General features: G+C 39.4%; 1 protein-coding gene and 1 pseudogene across 1 annotated transcript in view; both read left to right on the top strand.

Annotated features, from left to right (window-relative positions):
- Slc13a1 (solute carrier family 13 member 1) overlaps window positions 1-26,378 on the top strand; it is a 77,879-nt gene that overhangs the window by 5,831 nt on the left and 45,670 nt on the right. Inside the window, 5 exon segments of the mRNA NM_031651.2 lie at window positions 8,047-8,175; window positions 22,892-23,028; window positions 25,186-25,373; window positions 26,001-26,058; window positions 26,139-26,187. Coding sequence (NP_113839.1) covers window positions 8,047-8,175; window positions 22,892-23,028; window positions 25,186-25,373; window positions 26,001-26,058; window positions 26,139-26,187 — 561 coding nt within the window.
- On the top strand, window positions 19,319-20,930 carry Thrap3-ps3 (thyroid hormone receptor associated protein 3, pseudogene 3; annotated as a pseudogene).

Genomic DNA, 26,378 nt, shown 5'->3' with positions numbered 1-26,378 from the left:
GTCTTGTAACTATTGCACAAGAGCCTTGACCCATGATGTATTCTTAAGGTGTCAAGAAATACAGGTCAGTTACTAAAAGCTTCTGAGATACATGGATACTGACCATGGGTTAGCCTCACCTGTCTTCCATTACCTAAATAATTCTTATACGTTTTCTAAGAGATTTTGACTTTCCACCCATGGCCCATTTCCCTCATCTATAAAATGAAGAAAATTCTCTTTTAACACTTTGAGATACTGTCTACAGAGCAGCTGCCCTAGAGTCAGCTCAGATTCGTCTATAAAATCCCAGCTTCTGCACGTGGTTAGCAAAGCCCTCAGGCAATAAGGATCTTAATTCATGGATTTCATCTTAATGCATAAAATGTAGAACAGTGGTTATTTCTGACTTGACGGTGTGGAGGTGGGGTGGGAGTGCGATGAAAGCCACGCCTCTAGGGAGCTAGCTAGATGTTGAAGTTCAATGAAACCGGGAGTTATAAATATCCCTGATACCTGGCAGAGTGAAGCCACCAATTGTCTCTCTCTGCTCTCTGTTTTTAAAGTCTAAACTCTAACCAGAGATGCTATTTTCCCCTGATGGTAACATTGAGCTCCATACCTCCCATCTTCAAAGATATCAAGCTTTGTGTTTATATGGACTGAGCCTTGATTAGTCGCCACTGCAGTGTGGCAAGTGTTTCAGAAACCATGCAAAACTCCGTCAGGTTCTGCCAGGTAACAATGCTTCCCTTGTAGCACAGAGATTTACGTAGAATGCATTTTCTTCCTCCTTTCTTATTTGCTTTCTGTGCTCGCCAGAAAATTAGTTGTCATGAGTGAGGTTGATCTGTTTCCCTTTCTTACCCACATAAAGACCACACCCACAGCCCACTATCCGCCAGTGTGTCCTTTAAAAAGGGAAGGGGTAAAAAACTGTATTTAAAAGAGAATGTATGTGTCATTTTTATCTACCATTTAAAAGATAACCAAGGTGATTTTTAAACATAATAGCCACATTTCCCAAGGTAATATGAGAACACTGGGAAAGGGGAAAAATATTCCAATTGCCTAGTCATAACTACGTTTGCCTTGGCTGTTCTTAGCTGAGTAAGACAAGACAGAACAAAGATGTTCTTAAATCAAGACTGGGGATGTGGGAGAATGTCAACTGTGAGGACTCACCTCTGCACATAAATATTTTAGTTATAATTCTTTTGGTTAGAGAGATGAGGACACTGGGGAGAAATGGAAAGATACTATCTTAACTGGGGAGAGTGTCCAGGCTTAAGCAAGCAGAAAAGAGAAAAAAAGAGGGACAAAGTGACGGATTTCTAAGGCTAAGGAACATTGTGCTTGGATTGACAAAGAGTGCTTTGTGTAAGTATCAAAATAAATTAGCAAACATAATACTAGAATCAACATAGAGAACTCGTAGTCAACAGTTCCCATAAAGGATTCTGGGATCAGACCCAGCTCAGCACCAGAAACTAAGGGCAGTAGAGAGATTCTTTAATTCATGAAAGACAAAAGGAGGAAGATGGGCCACTGTTTCTGGTCCGTAGGAAACAGGCATTTCCAGTTTCCCCTGGCCAGAAAGAACCACACACCTTATTTAGTCACAGGTGCCATTTGGTCACACTAGCAAGATTAGGACTCTCGGCTGACAGAATCTTATCTAAGGACTAAGGAAGGTAAGAGTGAAACTCCTAGAGCAGGAAGATAAGTATAGAAAGAGAAAGCACACAAATAAAATAATTGTAAAGTTCCTTTTGTGTATATGAGTTCAAAGTTAAACATTTGGTATTAGGAAAACAATTTGGAGGTGGGCGGGTAACTTGCCCAGGGAAGACTATTTCTCCTGTTCCCAGCATTCCTTAGTTACCTGTAATTCTTTGTCCAGGGTTAAAGCATCCTGGTCTTTTTCTCTTTTCATGGTTTCATGGTCATCATGCTTGTTCAGACCTTACTTAGACAGTCATGTTAATGAGACTTCATTGAATGTAACTTCTCTGACATCTCTATGAGACAAAGCCTCACAGCAAACTTCTTGTTTCTCTGGCTCTTACAATCTTTCCATCCCTTTCTCTATAATCTGAGGTACAGGAATTGTTCTGTAGATTGATTTATAGCAGGTTGTATCAATATACTTAGGGATATATATGCATGTAGATGTGTTTATGTGTATAATTATGCAACAAAATTTAAAGACAAAGAGACCATGAAGTTCAGACATAACAAGGGAGGTATGTTGAAAGGGTTGGGGAGAGGAATGGGGAAGAGAAAGCAATGTAATTATGATTTAATTTTTAAGTGTATATAAAATAGGCAAAACAACTACTACTCAGGATACTTCTGAAAGCTTCAAAAATGCACTACAATAATTAGTGCCCATGAAAATGAGTTGTAAAAGGAGCAAGGTTGGACCCTCCATAGTCTCTGGCTTCTTATTTGGCCCAATTATGTCTCTTTACATGTCCTTCTCTCATTGTGATAGCAACCACCACAAGATGCTCATGAGACTCAAGAAGACCACCCAGTCTTGGGTATTTCCATTATAACAAGGGGAAACAGAATAACACACGGGCTGTAGACGAGTGTGAGGAGTACAAGAAGGCCTAGGATAAAGCTGTGATTCTAAATTTTATTTTTCAAGTAAAGCTCAAGTCTATTAAGGCAAGTTTGAGGAAAAATAAGGCAATACTAAATAGATCAGAAACCTTGTTGGAAAAGCCATAAAGATTAAAAGAATGGTAATATTGTAAGAAACATTTTGGAGAAGCAGCAATTGGGAAGGGGATTGTTTTGTATCAACAACAATACTGTACAAACTATACAAATAATAAATATAAGATACAAAATTAGTATAACTAACTTTTAGGAACATGGAAATAGCTAAAAAAATGTTTAAATGGACTCTTCCACCAAAAACTGTTGCTATTGTTTTCTGTTCTAGGATTGAAAGTCTTTTTCCTATATCCATATGGAGCCGAGGCACAAAGATGTTCACAGCTATACAGTATTGAAAAATTAAGGAGGGTTAGAAAGCTATACACATAAATGCTAATATATTCCTTAGCAAGGAAAATTTGATCCACTTAAAAATGAATTTAAAAATAGTTTTACATATATTAGTATACATGTGCTTGCGATGTCAAATACTGAGTGAAAAAGTCACAAAACAATACTTAAGTAAAGCATTTTAATTTTAAAAGTGCATATTGAGCTTGGAGAGATGGCTCAGAGGGTGTAGTGCTCACTGTGCAAGCCTGAGTCTCTGAGTTTGGGTCACCAACAACCATGGGTGGTGGTAAGTACCTGCAGCCCCTGTGCTGGGAGATAGAAACAGGAGGATGCAACAGGCCATCTGGGCTAGCCCAGATGTTGAGCTCCAGGTTCATTAAGAGCCTGTCAAAAATAGGGAAGAGAAGTGGTTGAGAAAGACATTATAATGTGAACCTTTGACCTCCACACAGGACTGCACAGGCAAGTGCACTCGTACACACATATGCACACATGCAGATGCCACACACAAAGAAGAGGAAAAATATGGTCATTAAATACTAATGGACTGCAAGACAAAGATCGCAAAGCACAGGTGGAAGGAGACAAACCACAAGCTAGACAGAGGCAAATCTTGGGGACTAGTAAAGAATGTGAGGAAGTGACTCTGACGAGTTCTTCACAGAAACGCTTTCTATCTTAGAAATAAAGTAAATGAGACAGAATATCTATATTTGTTCAATATGACAAAGTAAACAACTATATCCGTTATGTAATTTTTCTAACGGCCCTAAATATTTTAGAATTCTGAAGGCTAGTTTAAAACAGATGGCTCTGATTCTTTAACACTTTGGCGTTTTTTAATAAAAAGGAAAAGTGTCTTCCCATAACATTTCCGTTAGTGGGAGAGACCCTTCCTGGAGCAGGCAAAGTCAGAGATGCTCAAGGGTAGTCCAGGGAGGTCCAGGGCATAGGTAGACATTTTAGATTAAGGGACAGTGCATCTGTGTCATTTTGATCTAATGGAATATCTAATGACCACATAATGAGCAGTCTCCTCTGCTTGAATGAGGGTCTTGTTTCCTGAAACAAATAATATACCCAAAAAAAGTGGGATATTTAGAGACTTTTGAACATGTGAGTGGCATCATTGGTCTGATGAGGTTTGTGAGTAATTTTTGTCTTCCTTTTTCTTCCTCTCCTTCCTCTTTTCACTCTTTCTCCACCTTCATTCTGCTCACTTCGCATAATGGCATTTTGAAAAAAGGTATCATGGATTTCTAAAAGCATTTTGTAAAGTCCGTGATAGTCATACTTTCAAATATGTCTTCCTTTCCTGCATTTTCTGTCACAATATGTAAACAAGCTAAAAAATAGCTATTACTCTGGTTTCTGTCTCTCTATTCACAGATTTATAACAGTAAAAGATTTTTCTAACTCCAGAACAGAATTTGGATTAAAATGCATGCTTGTCTTGGTTGTAGGTTATTATAACAACATCACAAGCATTGCAAACTTAGCAGACCTTGGAGGGTGGGTGGGCCTGAGATGGGGAAGAGCAATTCCCTCAGTCTACTTTGACAAGGGTGACTCTGTTTCCTCCTTTTCTAGACTTTGAGTTTACTCCACTCATGGCAAATTCCTACAAATCATAGCAAGTTAGTTTATAGAGACAACAGAAGCAGGGCACAGTGATAATCCCATGAACTACTCATATAAAAAATGTTGCGTTCAAATATCATTGTGAGAAAGTTCATGAATGGTATGTAATTTTGAACTGCACAGAGCAGGATGTCAGACTTTCCAAATAGTTTACAGATTGAGGGATTTCTCTTAGCAGATGGATATTCCCTGCAAGCAAGATTCTGAACCAAGAAGAAAACATTGAGTGTTCGTATACCCCACAGCTTTTTAATCTTTACCCTAAAGAAAAATCACTAGGTTACCTTGAAAATGTTGGTCTTGTTTCAGTATATCCAAGAACAGGCATACATTTCTTGCAAGTTCCCGGAGGATCCAAATGTTGCTGGATTATGTGCGATATATGCAGAGACAGTCAATGAGCAAATATGATAACTCAGGGATAGGGAAACAAGTAAGAAAGTCAGAACAAGTAGGGAACGGTTTGTTTCTGACATTCCACTCAAATGCTAACTAAAGACAGGAAGGGAAGAGAAGGAGGGAGTATGGAGAGCGATGCAGAACTAGAAGGCAGCTGTCACTTTCTAAGGTATAAGTTTCAAAGAATCTGGAGAATTGTCGCCCTGTACAATATAATACTAATGTTACCCAGCCTCTCATTTGTTAAGGGAAAGATGAAAATTCATTGTTTTAATTCTACTGATTCATACATCTCAAGTCAAATTTGTACATATACACAAATATAGAGAAATACAAGCATTGTGAGTCAAAGAAATTGAATTTTCTTGTTAGGCTTTCAGGTACTTCAAATCATTAAGTAAGGTAAAGGACCCAGAACTTGAGCACACTCAGGTGTAAAGAGGCCCTTCAGGAAATACTGAAGCTTACGGGGAGACTGCTGGACAAATGTTATAAATTAGAGTATGATGTAAAATGAGAAGCAAAGGTCAGATCCAAACATCAAAATGTTGTAAAAAGGAGACTTATCTGTTTGTCTTGACAGTCTTGCTATGTAGATCTTGCTAGAAGTGTACATGCTGCATAGATCAGGCTAGTTTCAATCTCATGGCATCCCTCCTCCTCCTCCTCCTCCTGCCTCAGTCTCCCACATACTGGGACTAAGGGTGTGTGCCACCATGTCTGGCTCAAATGTGTCTTTACGAATAGAGAATGGATGTCAAAAATTATTTGGATAAGTCTGATTATAGAGTAAAGGTGATTAAATACAGGATAAAAATTCTGAATTATCACAAACATAATAATAAGACAACAGAAAGGTGCTGACTCCAGTCAGAGCTTCATTGGTACAACATGAAAATCTTCCAGGAAAAGCAAACATTCGGCAACTGAAACTTCTGTAGCCAATGCTGCCCCTTCTGAGTAGATTAGGGCTGTTGGGGTAAGATTCTAGCCTATGGCAGAAGTTAGAGAACCAGAACCTGCCAGCCTTATTTGAACTTCCTCTTATTTTTTTCCTGATGCAGATCATTATATGTGGGTGCTCTAAAGTGTTTTCTGGATGAACAGGCTTTTAATTTAGCTTCATGGAAGAAATGATAAAATCATAGAAAATGATCTGGTCTTGGAACAAGCTTCCCTCAAATGGACTTGGATGGAGGCAAAGGGGCAGATTTGTGACTTAATGTAGGAACAATAAATAATATCAAGAGATGGGTTGGTCAGAACTAGGGAGCATGATAGTCAAGGGACCCATGTTTTCTTTGAAACCTATCTTCTTCCAAAATATGGCAGAAAATATAAAGCTATAAGGAAAAGTTTTGGGGAGGGCATCTGTGGATTATCATTAAAAGAAAATACTCCACTTTCCCTCCACACTGGCATTTTAAATTAAACTCTTGCTCACAAATTCTCTCCAGAGTTGTTTAGAAGGATTCAGTCAAGGCTCTGCTTTATTTTGCTTTTTTATTGTTTGTCAAGACTACAGAGGCAGACTCTGTAAAAACTGTCAACATCAAAATACCTTTATTCTTTTTCCTTTAAAAATATAACACAATGAAGATACAGCAGAGTCTGGACTTATTAAGAATCTCTTAGATTCGCTGAAAGAGCAAGGTTCTGAGGAGCAAAAGCCCATCCCTGAGGATTCAGCTGGATCCTGGTGAATCATCGACAGGAAAGCTGGATATTGTGCAGGCCTAAAGAAAAGACCTCATCAAAACCCGAGCCACTGTCTCGGTAAATTTCCAAATGCAACCCAGAGTTCTCAGACAGCAAGAAGCACGAGAAAGAGAAGCAGCAAGGCAGTGGATGACAGCATTTATTGACTGTTGAGCACATTTCAGGTGATTGCATAGCAAATTATACAAGTCTCAGATGTAGAAACTTAGTTTTAGATAAAGCAAAGCAACAGATTTAACTAGCATTAAGATACACATCCAGAGCATGTCCAACACAGAGGTCAGTGCTAGCAGCAAACCACCGAACTGAGACCAGGACCCCCTTGGGGGGAATTAGAGAAAGGATTGAAGGGGCCAATGGAGCTTGCAAGCCCATAAGAACAACAATGCCAACCAACCAGAGATTCCAGGGACTAAAACCACTACCGAAAGACTATACATGGACTGACCCAGGGCTCCAACTGCACATGTAGCAGAGAATAGACTTGCTGGGGGCACCAGAGGAAGGGGAAGCCCTTGGTTCTGCCAAGGTTGGATCCCCAGTGCTGGGGAATGGTGGGAGGCCGGGAGGTAAGGGGGATAAATGGGGGGAATACCCTTACGGGAGAGGGGATGGGAGGGGGACTTATGGACAGGAAACTGGAAAAGGGAATAACATTTGAAATGTAAGTAAAGAAATACATCTAATAAAATTTTTTTTAAAAAAGATTCTTTTTGAGTCTCTGTGTTGTCCACAGTACCTCGGCTGCCATCCTCACAAACACAAGCTGGACACCTCTGTATTCCCATGCTTAGAAGCTGGATTCAGGCTCAATCTTCTTGCTATACTAGCTCTGACTTCTCACATTGGTTAAAATTGTGGATGCCGGTCCTACCCATACAGGCACTGCAATTAAAAGATGAGAGGAATAGAATTTAAAAAGAGGTCCATCATGAGGAAGTGTCCGCAGTCTGCCTAGCTCTGGATTCCAACAACATTCAGTACATCTGAGACACCAAAAGAGAGTGTAGCTAGACATCAAACTTGAGTACAGAAAATGGACACTAAGACGATGTGATTGTAAGGAAATATGAAAGGAAGAAGGAAAGTTTTCCAGGTTTTCACTTCCACCTTTATTAACTTTTGCTTCAAACACCCTAAAAATAACTATTTGGTGATAACTTAATGCAGAAAATTTCACAGCTCCTTCCCCCTAAGGACCACCCAGAAAGAGTGGTCATAATTTGAAGGGTGATTTAGGACAGCCATTTTTTCTACCTTAAGCCTTGTCTTGTTTCTTTGCAGGAAGCAGAATGTGCCTACATCCTCTTTGTTATTGCCACATTTTGGATCACAGAAGCCTTGCCCCTGTCAATCACAGCTCTACTGCCTGGGTTAATGTTCCCCATGTTTGGAATCATGTCTTCTACACATGTAAGTTCTTCAAATGCTGTTAAATTTTAATCACTTTTTTTATTTGTGTGGTGACATCATTTGAGAAAAGTTGTCTTTGAAGGGAGCCGTGATCCTGATACAAGGCTTCTTTGTAAGTGTTCCAAACGTTCCAGTATTCCTTCTCTGAGATTTTGCATGTCTATCTGCAGTGAACAAATAGGTTATAGCTTCTTGAGTCGTGTGTGTCTATAGAAGAAATGTGACCAAATTTTCTTGCTGACATTTATACCCGGTTCCTTTCTCCCAACAAAAGGGGCCATTCATTCACATCCTGAGTAAACTTGTACAATTCCCCAATTCCACAGAATTTGAAACGACAGTGTTTTAAAAAAAGAAAAAGGGGGGGGGGCACAATTTGTGCTTTCAATGAAGAAAAAGCTCCCTGGTTTTCTTTCCCAGAAACCTGGTATTTCAAAAGATAAAGCCAAATTAGTTTTCGTGTGCTTTTCCATTTTGTTCTTGCTGAGAGGAGTTTACTCATGCTGAGAACTTTTTTTTTAACCTCTATGTAGTCTAAAGGTACCCATCTAAAGAAAATAAATTCAGTTTCTCCTTAAATACATGAAACACCCTGAAACCAGAACACTTATCTCCATTCAGTTTCCAGGCAGCAAATAAATGACTGCCTAAAGGCTTACAACTTTAGAGGAGCCATGTTCTTAGGAAAGCCCTCAAGTTCACAGGGTCAGTCAGTGCACTCGGCCTTTCTTTCTGCCTTCTGCTTGGGTCTAGCACCATTGTCTGGATGCTGACACACCTTTCATGCAGATGGAGATTTTTCTTTCCAACTAGTCTCAGTTAAGTTCTTACTACAAGAGGAGTTGCTCCTATTTCATTTGCACATAGTTCTTCTCCAAGGAGGAGTCAAAATTCCCTTTGTACTTATCATCCTGTCTGTTCCTCTTTTCATGCTAATCTGGATCTTACTCCCAAATTTTCTTCTCTTCTTTCTAATTGTCTTGGAGAAGAGTGAGGCAAGGGTCATCCTTCAGTTGTTCTTCCCTCTAGGCTGAGGTTCAGCTTCTGAGGAATCTGGAGCCTAAAAATGTTAGGTCGTCTAACATATGGAGGGTGAAGAAGACCAATCAGAGATAGAAAATATGTTGCAGGAGCTAACAGTACTTGTACCACTGTGGCTGGCAGTACCTGTCCAGAAATCCTTTATTCTCAAAGGTGACATCATCACTAGCTTTCGTCTTAGAGGTTGGAAAATCATCCTTCTGAGACAACTCTCATCTAGGGCAGGCATCGCCTCCATTTAATGTCCTACACATGACCTCGCTCCATGTCATGTTTTTCTTGTTGTAGGTCGTCAGTAAATCACAAGAGTGGTGATTTTGACTTTTAAGAAGTTCAGCTTCATTTAGACTAAGTCTGACCTTCAATTACATTGACCCATGCCATTTTTGCTTCATATCAGTTCTGCAAATAAACATCACATATGCACGTAGCATTTCTTGGAAATTAAGTATTAATGTAATCCATATATCCAGTCAGTAGGATTTCTAGATCTTAACTCCTCTCTTCAAGCCTACCACCTTCAACCCTATCATGGCCACTGACCATCCCCACTTACTATCTCTTTCCAGAACCAACTGTAGTTACTTTGCTCGTTGACAATACATAAAGTTAAGCAGGTTAATGGAATAACTATGGTTCCTGATGCTGGGGTAAAGTATCCTGACAAGAGTAAATGAAGGAAAGAATGGCTCACAGTTTGCTTGTATTGTCCATCATTGTGGGGAAACAGCAGCAGAAATGTAAGGCAGCCGGTTACATTGTATCTTCAGAAGGAAGGCAAAAAGCAAGGAATGCTAGTATTCAGCTCTATTTCTTCTTTTCCACAGATAGATGTTACCCACATAGGGCAAAATTTCCCACCTCAACTAATCCAATCTAGATAAATCCCCCTCAGGTATGCGAAGAGGATAACCTAATCTAGAAAATCCCTTATTGGTATCTTCTAGGGCTTGTATTCCAGATGATTCTAGATGCTATCAAGTTGACAATATTAACAATTACTGTTAGCAAATGTAAAATCGGCTACAAAGTAAGCACTCAGTAAGTATTAGCTAATGTAACAAGTATATTGACAAAATCAGATCATTTTAGAAATATCTGGAGTGCTGCAAAGGCAAATACATACACCATCTACATTCTGGTCTGATCTTTCTGTCTTTTGAGTCTCCTGACCTACTAAGGAGAACCGGTTGCTTACAGGAAGGCAAAGCACTTAGGACTTTTAGTGGTGATGTCTGTTCTTCCATCTCGTGACCCCTTTTCCACAATTAACCTTTAACCAGTAAGTATCTGACCAAAGCTAGTGAGGACAGAGTTACAGATTTAGTCAGAAAGGCCTGGGTTGAGTATACTTGTATCATTTGTGAGCTGAACATGAAGCCACACAAATCAAGGTTGTACAATCAAAAAAAACACGTAAAACGATGTTCAAATGATGATGTAACACCCATGAGTTTCCATGTCAACAGTTTTGAGAGGGTTGCATTAGTGATATACTGCATGTCAGCAATTTTGAATATCCAATCTCTCACTGAGTAGGTGAGTCTCTTCAGCCAAGTGGAGAGCCCTAAGCATGTCTTTCTTCGGACACAATATTTGAAATTTTATTAACATACTTTAAAGTCAATATTGACTATCTAAACCTTGCTATCCACATTGCTATAATCGAAAAATACCAACATGAATTTTTATAATGTTGAGTTAAATCTAAACTGCTAAGTAGTTGAGTATGATCAATTTGATTGTCTATAACAGATATTATATTACTATAGTTGAAGTACATTTATAAATAAAATATATGAGAAAAATCTATGCATGTATTGATGACATTTAACACATTTACTGAGTCATTCAATAAATATTTATGTGGTAAGGCCTGCCAGACACTTGAAAACATTAATAAATAAAGCTTGGGATTTTTTATGAATAAAAATAGACAAATTTCCTATTTATTTTAGGATAATGGAGAGAATAAACAATGTATTTGATAAATAAATGAGTTAAATAGTTCGTTTAAAATGTAATTGCTGGGTCCTGAAAAGATAGCTTAGTGTTTAATCTACTTGCTATGCAAATACAAGGATATGAATGTAGATCCTCAGCTCCCACACAAAAAGCCAGGTGTGGGATCATAAACCTGCGATGTCAGCTCCAGGGAGTAGAAGACGAGTCTGCACATGGAAAGCCAATCTATACAACTGCTGAGCCACTGATTTAGTGAGATTACCTGTCTCAGAAAATAAGGTGGAGACTGATAAAATATGGATGTCCATTTCTTGCCTCCATATATACATACCCAAGCATAGGTATCTGTGCACACATGGGCACACACATGCATATATCATGTAATGTCCTACATAAAATAAATATATTTAATGATATGAGAAAATGCAAAAAGTTAATGAAGATCAGTAGGAGTAACAATTTAGATAGGGTTATTTACTCTAATGAAAAGAATTTATATGAATAAAGCAACCTATTTACCTGAATAAAGAGTTACTGGAGATGAAGATTTTAGCTATTTAAGTGCTGGAGAATGTCTACTTAGAGGAAAACTCCCCCAGTACAAAAGCCTCAAGGCAGGCCAGTGCCTATCGTATAACTACAACCAAAGGATCAAGTAGGAAATCTACTGAAGAGGGTAACAGAGAGTGGGCAGTGATAAGATTTGGGCTGGCCATGGCTAAAGAATTTCATGATAAGCTTTTATCCATTGATGAAGTAGAAACTCAATGGAGAATTTTGAGCAGAAAATCAGCAGGCTTAATCTGACTTTGGTTTTCAAGGAATAATTTGAGCTACTGCATTAGAAAGTAAGCAACAAGGAAGTGGGCAAGCTACTGCAAGCTAGGTGGAGACCAGAACGGGGCTGTGACACATGCATCAACCATAGTGTGATTAATGTTAGAAAGAAAAGCCAACTAACTTCCTTTATGTGTTAGATATAGCATACAGTTGAAAGAAGAGATTCAAGGATGCCTCCTAGGTGTTTAACCTGTCAGGTTGAGCAACGGAGCTGCATCCAAAGAAACTGGAATGACTGTAGAAGAGACTGGCTGACTGTGGGGAAGGGTGGAAGCATGGGGTTCAGTGCTTGATGCCTACATTTGAGATACTTACTGAGTACCTCAGTGAAGGTGGTTTGTATGGAGCACAAGTATGGATATAGCTTACCAGACATTCAGAGTTCATGAGACATAGGCTCATCTGGAGTTACTAGATCTAACAGTCATCAGCATATAGATAATTTTTTAAAGTCCATGACTTGAGATCATTTAGTAAGTTAAGACAGAAAAGTGAAGTGGAAGTGGGGTTGGGGGCTGGAGAGGCAGTTAAGAGTACCAGCTGCTCTTCCAGAGGGCCCAGGCTCAATCCCCAGGCCCCTCATGGCAGTCACAGCTGTCTGTGACTCCAGTTTCAGGACTTCTGACCTTACACAGATGTCCATTCAGGTAAAACACCAATGAACATTAAGAAAGAGAGAAAGGAAGGAAGGAAGGAAGGAAGGAAGGAAGGAAGGAAGGAAGGAAAAGGAAAAGGAAAAAAGAAAGAAGGAAAATAAATGTAGAGTCTTGGATGTTGCAACCTTCAGAGATTGGCAACCCTGACTATGGTAGATTAAACCTGTAATGTAAGGACTCTGGAGGCAATTTTGAGGCCACCTGGAGGCTTGTAATTCAAGGTCATTCTAGAATGAATAGAGAAATTCAGTCTCAAATAAGGAAAGTAGTAGTAGTAGTAGTAGTAGTAGTAGTAGTAGTAGTAGTAGTAGTAGTAGTAGAAGTAGTTGTTGTTGTTGTTGTTGTTATTGTTGTAGTAATATAATAACAAAACAAGAAACAGGTTAATGAGAAGAATAAATATTAGGCAAAAAGACCAGAAGAAAAGTTTACTGAGATAAAAGAAAACCAGAAAGGTCTGTAAACCTAAGATCCAAATGAAGCAAATGCTTTAAGGATGAAGCAATTACCAGGCTGTCAATTTTGCTATTAAGTCAGTTAAAATGCAGACCAGACATGTGATCATTGCATTTAAACAAGACAACTTAAATAGCTATTCTAAACCGAAATATATAATCATATTAATTTTAAGCAACAAGGCATATTTTAAAGAGACATTTTTATTTAGCTCACAGACAATGCGAAGAACTGCTTTTCATGACTTTTTATTGATTTGGGCAAAGGTTGCACAGATTATAAATTATATAACTAGGCAGGAACCCAGGTGTTTTGATTGAAAAATTCCATATCTTTTTTTAGATGAAATCCCATTTGGGGGCAGGAATGTAACCATCTTGATCTTGTAAATGGACTTTAAACCTCATGAATTTTATTTGACATATCCATTTTTCTCTCAAAATAGTTATATTTATCAGTGTCATTCATTTCTAAATTGCAAGTACTTCCTTTTTTCCTTCCTCCCTTTATTTATTTTACAACCTCTTAGCCTCAAGTTTTCTATGAAGCTAAGAATGACCTGAACCTTCTTCTTACTCCCCTCCATCTACCTTCTGAGTGCATGTCTGAGACTATAAACGTGCACCCGGCTGTGGTTTATTTGGTGCTGATATTAAAACCTGTGGACTTGTGCATGCTAAGCAAGCCCTCTACCAGCTGAACCACATCGCTAGTCCCCAAGAGAAATTTCTGCTATTGTCTCCTGGACCATTAGGCTATGCACAATGTTCTTCCTCAAGTATATCTGATCCTAATGAAAACCAGGTAACATCTACAACAGCAAACAAAGAATATAGACTTTCCTCTTTAAGCTTGATCTCTACATTTGTTTACAAAGTAGACCATACTTTGCTGGTAAAGGATTGGCAATCTAAGCACTGAGGGCAAATCCATCTTGGTACCTAATTTTCAAAGTGAAGTTTCATCGCAATACAATCTCACCATTTACTTTGTATTGTCCTTAGCTCTTGCGTGCCACTGACAAAACTGAATAATTGTTACAGAGACCATGAACCTAAACGCAAAAAAAAAAAAAAAAACAAAACAATAACAAAACCCTAGAACACTTACACATTTACTATCTCTCCTTTTAAATGTATGACAATCTCTCAATAAACCAGATAGGTGACAGGAACATCTTGCTGGACATGGTGCTGCACACTTTTACCCCCAGCACTCCAGAGGCAGAGAGAGGCAGAGCTCTCTGTGTTAGAGGCCAGATCGGTCTACACAGTGAACGCCAGAATAGCCATAAAGACCCTTCTCAACATCTGCCCCCACTCTACCCAGAAAAGAATAGCTCATGGTTCTGCATCTATTCTTGTGCTCAGTCACTTACTACTGCAGCTGTTTCCCCCCATTTTCTGGGAATACATTCCAAGATAACCAAAGATTTCCCTAAAACTGTTGATATCACCAAACCCCAAGTGGACTGTGAATGTTTCCTATTGATCTTCAGGGTTCGCACATAGTTCCAGAGTTAATCTGTTCTTCTATAGTTTACGCCCTGTTATCTTCTTTTGCTTGATATCCAGTAGTAAATAAAATAAGAATTACTTGACATAAGTACTTTGATACCGCAGTTATCAGTCTGATAAACAAGAAGGCTGCTAATGACTCACTTGAAGGTAGTTTAGACATCCTGGGCACACTAGAGGAAAGGTTGACTGATATTCTGAAATAGAAAGAGAAAGGTAGTGTGAGATTTTTATTATGTAACTTTAAGCAGCGCTGTTCTTTTAAAGTATTAGCTATTCATTCAGGTGTCTAAAACAAAATGACAAAACTTGCTGAAGCTGGGAACTTACAAACAACTGAAATGTAATCATTCATGGTTCTGGAGGCTGATATTACAAATACTGAGAGAGGGACCGTAGAGTTTTCAGCACCAAAGAGCCTTGTTGCTCTTGTAAAGAATCAGAGTATGGTTCCAAAAACCGGCATTGAGCCACTCACAACTGCCTACAAGTTCATCTCTATGGGATCCAGCACACTCTTTTAACTTCCATATGCACTCACACATTCACAAGCATGTGGCATGTACACTTGCACACACACATTGACACACAAATAAAAGTGTAAAATATCGATAGATTTGGTTATGTTAAGGCTTAACTTCATGCTCTGTAGACGTTGACTTGGTGTTTCACTCATGATGAAGCGCAAGGGAATCTCTTCTACCCTCTTTTGTAAGAAAGTAAAGCCAATATTATGTTCCTGTTATGGTCCCATACATAGATTTAGGGAAACGACAACACACCCTAACAGTAAATGAGTTATTTCCATAAGCAAAACTCAAAGAGCAACTTTCAAAATCCTAGTATTAGATCTTGCAGAACAACTTTCCACACTTCCTAGGAAAAAGTGGTCACTTTTGAAACTTAATTATGTCTTGAAGAAGTATCTCCCATGTGCTCATGATATTTTATTGCCTTCTCTGATAACTTGCTTCGTTTCATTTAATAACTTCCAGAATTCTTGAACCTAGGGATTTGGTAACTAAATACCTATTAAACACAAACTGTATGCGCTATGTAGATGCTAAGTTCATAACTATCTGACCAATATAATTCATTCTATTTTTAAAGTTATCTATTCTCATGAGGTGAAAAAATCAACACAATATACACTGGTTTCTACACAGTGTATACACTGGTCATAACACAGAGAAATACCATGCAGTCCAGCTTAGGGTCCCAGGGGAAAAAAAAACTTTTGAAGAATTAACATCTGTTTTAACCTATGAAGGAAGATTCAAAGTTCGTATGAAATGCAAAAAAGCTATTGGAGCTGAAATTGGAAGAAAATGTCTTATTATTTTTGTGTTTGGGTGAAAGCAGGTGGTAAAAGACTGTGCTGGAGAAACGCAATGAGCTTGAATTTAGATGTATGACAAATGAAGAATATAGGATTTGGTCTCAGATACCACAGAATTAACTGAGAGGGAATAAAAAGGTTGATGATATGACTAGACCCATACTTCATAAAAGTGATTAGCAGTGGCATAGGATCGGTTAGGAAACAATGGTGGGACCTTAACAGGGGTGGGATCACGTGTGCATAAAGAAGATTCAACACACTTAAAAATACAAGACTGTAAAAGGAACAGCACACACATAATGGAAATGCCAAGGGAACCCAAGATAACTCTGAAATTTGATGTTGGCCACGGAATAGGTGGGATTTTAATTCTTCACAAAACAGAGAAAAGGAGGAAGAAAATATTTGAAGGATATTTGAGTTGAGAAAGTGTCTGTTATTTTGAATTACTGTTTTAGATGTTTGTGGGAAGTGAAAATGTCTGGTGTGTTCATGTTCTGGAACTTGGACCTCTCTGTCAGGGCCCAAAGAGTGTTGAAGTCACCTCTCATTCGGCAAGTGTGTAATTGAACTCTACTGTGCTGGATAGTATTCATGCTGGTCACACATAGATAGGAATCATGTCTCTAGGATTTGCCATCAAATGTATATAACAAGAAGACCACACATGAAACCTTCTAGGGTACATACAATGGTGAGAGCAGATTAAAAATATTTCAGAGTAGGCCAAGAAAACTTTCTCAAACAGCAAGGAACAAACTATTGAGGGGAAGGGGCATTTACAGGAATAGACACAGTAGAAAATCGATATTCTACAACAGCTATAGCAAGAAATGACTCAGAGTTGGGTAGCTGGAAGGGTTAGGACTGAATAAAGACATTTGAAAGGCAGGGACTCAGAAATCATTGTTTAATTCCTCTTTAATTTATCCAATTTTATTTACAGAGTTCCTTGTTTAGCCAAGACCGCTGATGTTTTAAAAACATCCGTTCCTGAAGCCAGAGGATAGGTGTCAGGCGTTAAGACTGGGAGCATGGAGTTAAGTAAGCAGTTCAGGATATGGTAAAGAAAAGAAGCAGGTCAGGTCAGAACAAGAGCAGAACCCACATTGAAATTCCAGATGTTTCATCATTGAAGAATTTTTTTGGGGGATGGTGGCTATCAAACATCCCTTTTGTCTCAGATAAGAGCATCCACAGCTCCTCAAATGGGTGTCATTTCTTTGTGTCGTGAAACATTTAATCCTTCTCAGTCTTAAAAAGATGTAATGGGGGCGAGTGTGGCATAAGCAGGTTTGGGTAGGTTGTGCCATTGTGAAGCTGCTGTAACCACTTTGGTCCTCCAGTCCAGGAGGTAAGAATAAGGACGTGTGTTACCACATCTGACTACAGCAAGCACTCTTAACAAATGAACCATCTCTCCAGCCTCTAAAGTAGAATTTTTGCTGTGGGTCGCAAGCAGTAATAGAGTCTTTGAGGTGTAATCTCTTCCAAGATGTCAAAAACAAACAAATCCAAGTCTCAGTCTCACTCTTCTCCCTCAAGATTTGCATCCAGATAGATCTGTCTCATTCACTTTCGAAATCTCGATCCTGAATCTGGTCTTTCTCTTGTTCAAGGAAGCACAGGCTGAGTTCTAGGTCTCGTTCCAGATCATATGCTCCAGCTCGTAGGCGAGAAAGGAATCATTCCAGAGTATAACAGAATCGAGATTTTGAGGTCACATCAGAGGCTACAGGAAGCCCTTGTTCTTTCTGCTGGGCAAAACCGTGGATTTTATCCATGGGGCCAGTAAAACTGAGGTGGCTAAGGAAATTACTCTTCCAATTAGCAGAATTACCAGCAAGCATACAGTCCTCATTGTTGGGACTGTTCTGGATACGGATCCTCAAAGAGAAGGTCTGTAGCATGAAATATAAAAAGGAATCCCTAACTATAGCTGGCTAGGCACTGGCAGATCAGCCAGCCTGTTCTCAGCCTAGGCAGACCCTCTGACTCAGAGCTTTAACTCACTCTCTCCTCCCCGCTTGCTAAATTCCCATGGCTGGCTGCGGTGTACTCTTGGCACACCTACACCCTGCCATGTTACCTTTCTCTGGAACTCAGTGAGTTGCCACGTGAAGGAAAACACCACACAGTCTTAGTTTAGAATCAACAGATAACATAATGGCTGGGTGCAGACTAAGAGCATCCTAATTTTACAAACTATTCTATGTTAGAAATCCTCTGATGGGATCTGCCTCCCGAAACAACAGCCTCCCGCTTCCCTCATTCTATCTGCCTCTCTTGCTCTCTGAAGTCCAAAAGGAAGTTCCTTTCTCCTGCGCTCCGTCTTCCTCTCGCCAACCCGGAAGTCCGGTCTCCTCGCCCAGTGTTTGGTTTCTTGAAATGTTTATTTATTAGGGGGGAAATTCTACCACAGAGGTCCCCTTCACCAGGGTCCAGGAGCCATTCTAAGAACTCTGGTAAGTGATCCTCTGACAGGTCAAGACACTCCTCATCTTCCCTTTAATCCTCCAACCACAGTAGAGTTGAGGTGTCATAGTGCAAATCTACAAAAGAGAAAAAGTCCTCTCCCAAGGATAGCCAGCCATTTCAGGCTGCTGGTGACAGCTAGAGATAAGGGGCTAAGGAGTCGATATACTCTGGAAAGCACTTCTCAAACTATAAAAGGGTCTAAGAGCTCAAAGCCATAGCCAGATGCCTCTACCTATAGCACTGGTTCTGCATTACAAGCCTCAGTTTCTGATCTGAATCCCCAGGAGAGAAGACCTGTTCTCAAAATCCCCCTCCAGTCTATAATGGTTAGGCGAAGGTCACCATACCCTAGCTCTGTGCCAAACCTTAGCTCACCACTTTCTTTCTTTTTTTTTTTTTTATTAACTTGAGTATTTCTTATATACATTTCGAGTGTTATTCCCTTTCCCGGTTTCCGGGCAAACATCCCCCTCCCCCCTCCCCTTCCTTATGGGTGTTCCCCTCCCAACCCTCCCCCCCATTGCCGCCCTCCCCCCACCAGTCTAGTTCACTGGGGGTTCAGTCTTAGCAGGACCCAGGGCTTCCCCTTCCACTGGTGCTCTTACTAGGATATTCATTGCTACCTATGAGGTCAGAGCCCAGGGTCAGTCCATGTATAGTCTTTAGGTAGTGACTTAGTCCCTGGAAGCTCTGGTTGCTTGGCATTGTTGTACTTTTGGGGTCTCGAGCCCCTTCAAGCTCTTCCAGTTCTTTCTCTGATTCCTTCAACTGGTGTCCCGTTCTCAGTTCAGTGGTTTGCTGCTGGCATTCGCCTCTGTATTTGCTGTATTCTGGCTGTGTCTCTCAGGAGAGATCTACATCCGGCTCCTGTCGGCCTGCACTTCTTTGCTTCATCCATCTTGTCTAATTGGGTGGCTGTATATGTATGGGCCACATAGCTCACCACTTTCTAATACATCCCAGATGGGCTCATCTATGCTAAGTGTTCCTGGATATCAGTCTGGAACACACCAAGGTCAATTTGATCGTAGCTCTGGGTCTTTGAGTCCATCCAGAAAGAGCCCTGTGGCTAAGAGTCCACAAGCCACTGACTACATGTGGTTCATCTCAGAAGGAGGAAAGTGCTGCTTTTGGAGAAGCGGCATACACCAAAAGATATCTGGAAGAGCAGAAGTCAGAATAGGAAGGATAAAAAGCAGAAAGAAACAAATATTGATAAAGAGAAGCTGCAGGAGAAAGGGGTCTTCTCTGATGCTGATGTAAAAAAATGAAATCTGATCTATTTGCTTCCAAAATGGACACCGAGAAGCCCTTCTGAGGCACCCAAAACTTTGAGAAAAACATGTCTGACTTCCACAAGAAGATGAATGGACAAGATAAGGACAAAAATAAGGAAAGGGAGGAACTGGAGTTTGACGATGAGCCCAATTCTAGTCTAAAGTCATAACCACTGCAAGCAAACACCAGGAAGAAGAGAAGTCAGGCAAGAAAACATTCAGGGAAGGAAAAGCAGAGGAAAGCAGTGGAGCTGGAGGAGGAGCCTTTCACAGCGATCATGAAACAAAGTGTGTGGAGGGTCCAAACCGAGTGAAAGTGAGCACAGGGGCTTTATGTTGGAAAGAATTTCCAGGTGAATGCATACAAGGCGGTCCAGAAGAAAAGTTCATCACTTCCCCCAAGGAGACCTCTGAAGCCTTGACAAGCTGGGAAACAAAGGAGACTTTTCCTCAGCGAAGTCTTCTTTTGCCATTACTTGAGAGGTTCAGGACAATGTCCCGATGGACTCCTTCGATGAGGACCTTGCACAATGCAGTGGCTTATTGGCTCAGGAACGAAAGCTTTGTCGGGATCTAGTTGATGGCAACAAAAAGGAGCAGGAATTCCGGTCACTTTCAGCACATATGGTCAGCTCAGTCTCAGCGTAGCCCCTCCGAATTGTTAGCCCAGCACGTAGTGACCGTTTTTCGTCATGTTAAAGAACACCCGTTTGGGTCCTGTAGGAGGACATTGCAGGAATGCCTTGCAAAATACCTAAAGAGAAGAAGCAAACAAGAAACAACTAATATGAAAAGCCCGAGATACACAAGAGTATAGACATTTCCCCCGAGTATGTTTGGCTTATGAGGGATTGAAAAGTCCACAGGAATCTTGGCTACAGGGCTGAGGGAAAATATAAAGGTGATCCTGCTGATCTTCGCCTTAATGTTGAAAAACATAAGGAGAGAGATCGCTTATTTTATTTTTTACTTTTTCGCTTTACATCCTGCTCACTGCCTCCCCCCCTGAGGTCACCGCCTCCCACAGTCCTTCCCCCCCTCCCCACCCCTTCTCCTCTGAGTGCGTGCCACCCCTGGGTATAAATACCACACTGGTGTTCCAAGTCTCTGAGAGGCTAGGCGCTTCTTTTCCCATTGAGGCCAGACAAGGCAGCCCGGCTTACAGACAACAGCTTTTGGGACCCACATGAAGACCAAACTGCACATCTGCTACATATTTTGTGGGGAGGCCTATGAACCCCAAGGGTCCAGGTTAGTTGACTCTGTTGGTCCTTCTGCAGAGTTCCTATCCCTTTTGGGCCGCAATCATTCTATTCTTCCCTAAGAGTCCCCAAGCTCTGTCTACTGTGTAGCTGTGAGTGTCCATATATGTCTGATCACTCATGTTCCCCTTTCTACACAACCATGTGTCTTATGGAGCTGTTCCCAGCATCCCCCGTGCACACTGCTCTTGTCTAATTTCTCATGGGCTTTTCATTCTCCACCAACAGCTCCAGTATCCCAAACTTTGTAGTCTTGAGAACTTCAGCAAAAGGAGTGAAAGTGGAGGACAGTTTCTGGCTGGTTTTCGAAGAACTTCTGAATTCCATTATCTTTACAAATACAAGATGGGAAAAATCATGTTTTCAATACTTTTTATGAATCGTTTTATGAAATGAAACGAAACCCCTATAATTGATTAAGGACGGTGGTTATGGCTGGGTGGTTTGTGGGGTTGTGTGTTTTTGTGTGTTTTCCTTTTTCTCTCTTTTTTAACCTTAAGTTTTGAGTTGAAACATTTTCAGATGTTGGGGCAGGCATCATCATTAAAGGATCCTTGTGCTCGACTTCCTGGAAGGCGTTCGGTTCCCATTCCTGAGGGGATGAACCACCGTGTCTGTGCCTATGTTCTATGTCAACTGCACCCTCCTCCTCTCCAGCCTTTGCTCTGGTGCATGTGTCCACTTACTTTGTTAAGTTCTATAGTTAAGTTCATTTTACTTGAATGATTCGTGTTTAGGGGAGAAAAAGAACACCCTTAAATATTTGTTTCAACTCCTCCTGAAAATAAAGATAATAAAGTGGCAGACATAAATTAAAAAAAAAGATGTAATCAGTTTTTGTGAATTCTCATTAACCCATCATGATTTAAAATGGCAAAAACTTCATCAGAATTAATTTTTCTCTCTGTCTTTCTTTCATAATATTAGAATAGTCTTGCTCTCTCCCTCCCCTGCTACATTACTAGGGTTTTGAAAAGATAGTTTCTCCCAATCCCCCATGCTCAGCATAGCTTCGTGATTTGATTTTACAAGGCATTTCCTACTGTTAGTTCTAAAGACAAGTTGCATGAGATGGTCCCTCTAACAAATTATGAGTAAATTCATTAAAATTAAAGACATTCTGAAAATAGGAAGAACGCTAGACCACGTTTTGAAAACTGTAAGATAAATTATCACTTAAAGGTTTTGTGAAGGACAGTGGGAGAACAATCCAGAATTTTAAGAGTCGAGATTCTAACTTAACTGAACACACGATTTTTTTCCAGAGTCAGGAGATTTGAATCAAACATTTTGGGTAATTTTTTGGAATTACTCTGGCAAATAGTTGCTCAAAGTGACTGGACACTGTGTTCCTCTCTGAGTGATGATAAGTAGAAATGGTCTAAAATGGCAGCCTTTAGGTAAGGGCATTTGTTTTATAATGAATGACTTTGAATAATACAAATACGAAGGAGGACTATGGTCATCAGAACACAGGTAGTAGCAAATTGTGAATCAGGGTTGTTGAGGATGAAGTTTTGAAGACGTGGGGACTGACGTGGAATTCCCTGACATTTCAGTCATTGGCACTGCATTATAAGACATGTTAACAGTACCATCAGTTTATAGATGGAGAAATTAAAGTATAATACCACCTGTACAAAGTGATTCATATCTTTAAAAATATAGTGCTTTTTGTATGCATATTTTCCTGTATTCCTTAAAACAGGGTTGTTTCTGGGTGAAACTATAGATAATGTATATTCAAACACATTTACATGTCCTTTGATGCAATAGAAAATTGCACAGTGGAAGGTCACAGTTAAGAGTAATAGCCTAAGAGTGTCTGTAGTACATCATCCCTGACCAAGACACACAATCATGGGTTTCATTGCAATTTCAGGTAGCTTCTGCTTACTTCAAAGACTTTCACCTTCTGCTAATTGGAGTCATCTGCTTAGCAACATCAATAGAAAAATGGAATTTGCACAAGAGGATTGCTCTGAGGATGGTGATGATGGTGGGGGTGAATCCGGCCTGGTGAGTATTATGTAGACAGCACCCAGATTACTTCCCAAGCATATGATATCTTACCCAGCAGAATCTAATTAAGTAATGCAGGAAATGTCTTGGGTAGCAGGGTAACTAGGAAATTATGAAGGTGGTGTAAACTATCCTTGAGGGGGTAGGAGAAAAACAGCAACAAGTTTCCTTTCACTGCAGGTCAAATTTCAGGGATATTGGAAGAAATGCACACAACGCTCTCACCTTTAACACACCATTGGATCAAAGATGAGAGGAGCCTTGAACCTCAGCACAGGAGACCGATATACTTCAGAGTAGATTTCAATCCCATCTTGTTTATTTGGCTGAATACACAGTCAAAACTCATTCAAGAGCATCCCTTATCAACAGGGAGGATGTTATGAACCAAAGACAAAGACATTACTGACAGAATACAAATCTGTGCAGAAAAATTTCAAGGTGAACATATTTTTCTTTTCAAATCGAGTGCTGCAAAGTGAAACGATCAATTCAGAATTTTCTTCTATATGTGAAATTATTCATTTGACTGATTCCCCTTCACGGAAATGAATGTTTTTATTCCATTAAATTAATTGGCTATTTGGGTTCTACTCCACCTCTTGTTATAAACACGAACATCAGCTAAGGAACATTTCCAGTGTCATAATAATTTGCATAATGCTTTACTTTAAAGCCTTAGGTGGTTTCCCCCCTTCTTATCATCCTTTGGAAAATAAGAAAAAAAATCGGTTTCTGTTGCATAATTTCTTCAAGGGCATGGGAGACTCTGTGTTTACCACTGTGGAGCAAATTTCTTTGATAAAATACTAATACTATGTGTGTATTTTCATGCACATTTCTCTGTAGATATGACACATATGAGACAAACATGACAAAATATATCACTTAGATTTTTATTATACAAATATATTTCTTTAAAATATATTTATCATGTAAATACAATGGAATAGTGCCTCTTCCTCTTGGGTATCATAGAAATCGTTTCCTTGATCATCTGGTGATTGCTCCAGCAGAGGAGACTGCAGTGTACAGTAAGGCAAGACGCCTGTCCATTACGTCATTATTTGGCTCTTTGGTATAAGGCATTTCCCCCAGTAGAAGCTTCACATGATGCTAATATTTTTAATATGGAAAACTATATATTATATAGATATTGTATGTTAGTATAGTTTCAAACTACAGTATAGTTATAGTTTTTATTTTTTAAATTAAGAATAAGTTCTGTTCAAATATATTTCTAAGATGTTTTATGTTGTATCACACGTAGAAAATATTCACCATACTCAAGTTGGAACATGGTAAAGAATTGGTTATATGGATCTATTTTTTAAAATAAAGAAGATTATGGAATTAGCACTTCATAGAAACATACTTCTAAATGATTTTCAGCATCTATTAGATCAACCCTCCTCTCCCGCAAATATGATGAAATTTTACAGAAATGGTTTAACTCCCAAAGTCTTAGATTTGTTATTTTAAGGATGAATTGCTCTATTTATAAGAAAAGACAAGTAATAAATCTAATTCTTGACATCAGGAAGGAACGCTAGGTTCAGGAGAGCTTAAGTAACAGAATCCATAGAAAACTCTCAAACTTCATTTTGGCAAGTGATTATAACCATTTTCTCCACCCACTATCTATTGAACCAGGAGAATGAGTGAGTGAAAGGATGATTTATAAATATGAATCCTGTTCCTACTTCTCTTTGCTGCGCATACTAACAAACAGAAAAAGAAAATGGCCAAAAGATGAAACAGAAGCAGGGGAGTCTCATGGGTTGGTGGCAGTTTTACCTTCCTTGTGTCTAGAGACAAGTAGCCATTCATAAAAAACATACTCTAGGGTATGTAAAAAACTAGGGTAACTGCAAGCTGTTTTGCTATATACTGATTTACAGTTAGGTGTAAATTTAAGTATTTATCTGACTTTGAAAATAATGTTCTCCTTGCACCCTTAAAGGGACGCATATCTTAATAACTTCCTACCTGTCTGTATCACTTTAGTTGGAATTCCCCATCAGGACAGAAACTTTACCTTCTGTGTTCTGAAACACATTATTCCCAATCTGCAAACCATTTTTTAGGAGTTGAACATAGAGAGCTACATGCGCTGGACTGCATAGCTCCATACTAAAGACCCTCTCGTTTCAGGCTGACGTTGGGGTTCATGAGCAGTACTGCCTTCTTATCTATGTGGCTTAGCAACACCTCTACTGCTGCCATGGTGATGCCCATCGTGGAGGCAGTGGCGCAGCAGATCACCAGTGCTGAAGCAGAGGCCGAGGCCACTCAGATGACTTATTTCAATGAATCTGCCGCCCAGGGACTCGAAGTTGATGGTATCATGTATTGATATGGCCACAGTGGGGTCTAGTCATTTGGGCAGTAGGCATAAATTCAGTAATGCTGGGATATATTTTGAATTAGAAAATGCATAAATCCATGAATACATTTAGCCTCGCTATTTTTGTAGTCCCCAGTATCTATCCAAATGAATTCTACAAGTATTTTACCTTGAATTAACTGTTGGATATGTTCTCTGGCGTAAAAAAGAAGAATGACTTTGTACCCTCCAGTCAGTCCAATGGAATGCTCTCATGTCCTTATCAGTAGACATCCAGGTTATTGTCCTTTCTCATGAATGGTTTTCCTGAATAAGTTATAGATATTTAATTCCTACATCCTATTGGGGTACAACACAGCATTAAATTCCACCATTGGTATTTCCTGCTCTGATGAACTGCTCTGATGCAATGGAAGATGTTGCAGGATATTTGTGCTTATAAAAGAAGGATGTTATATTGATGTAAGGTGAACCCGTTTGTTTTTTAATTTCAAATAATGCTTCTATCTCCTCATGCATACATATACATACGTATGCACATATACACATCGTGTGTGCACAGATGCAGACCCAATGATAACTCTTTATTTAAATGGCTTTTCTTTCATTTAATATTTTGCAGAAACTATTATTGGACAAGAAACAAATGAGAGGAAAGAGAAAACAAAACCAGCTCTAGGGTAAAGACTATTGATATTTAATAAAGATGTTCCAAATTACATTTTAATGAAATTACAAACCGGGTCAATTTATGTTTCAGAAGCAGTAATGACAAAGGGAAAGTGTCAAGCAAGATGGAGACAGAAAAGGTACATTTGATTCTTCCTAAATACTTGTACATGAATTATATTCAAGCTCTAACTGAATATATACATACTTTAAAATACCTTACTTTCTCCTATAAAATTAATTTGTATAAAAAGTCCAAGTGTGGTACAATGGTTGCATAAACATTCCTCAATAAACATCCAGATAAGAATTATTTTGGGCTTTGTAAACT

Source organism: Rattus norvegicus, chromosome 4, assembly GCF_021556685.1.
Source record: "Rattus norvegicus strain SHRSP/BbbUtx chromosome 4, alternate assembly SHRSP_T2T, whole genome shotgun sequence".
In the NCBI taxonomy this organism is placed as follows: Eukaryota; Metazoa; Chordata; class Mammalia; order Rodentia; family Muridae; genus Rattus; species Rattus norvegicus.
The sequence above is the reverse complement of the archived record's forward strand: the minus strand, read 5'-3'. Positions and strand labels throughout refer to the sequence as shown.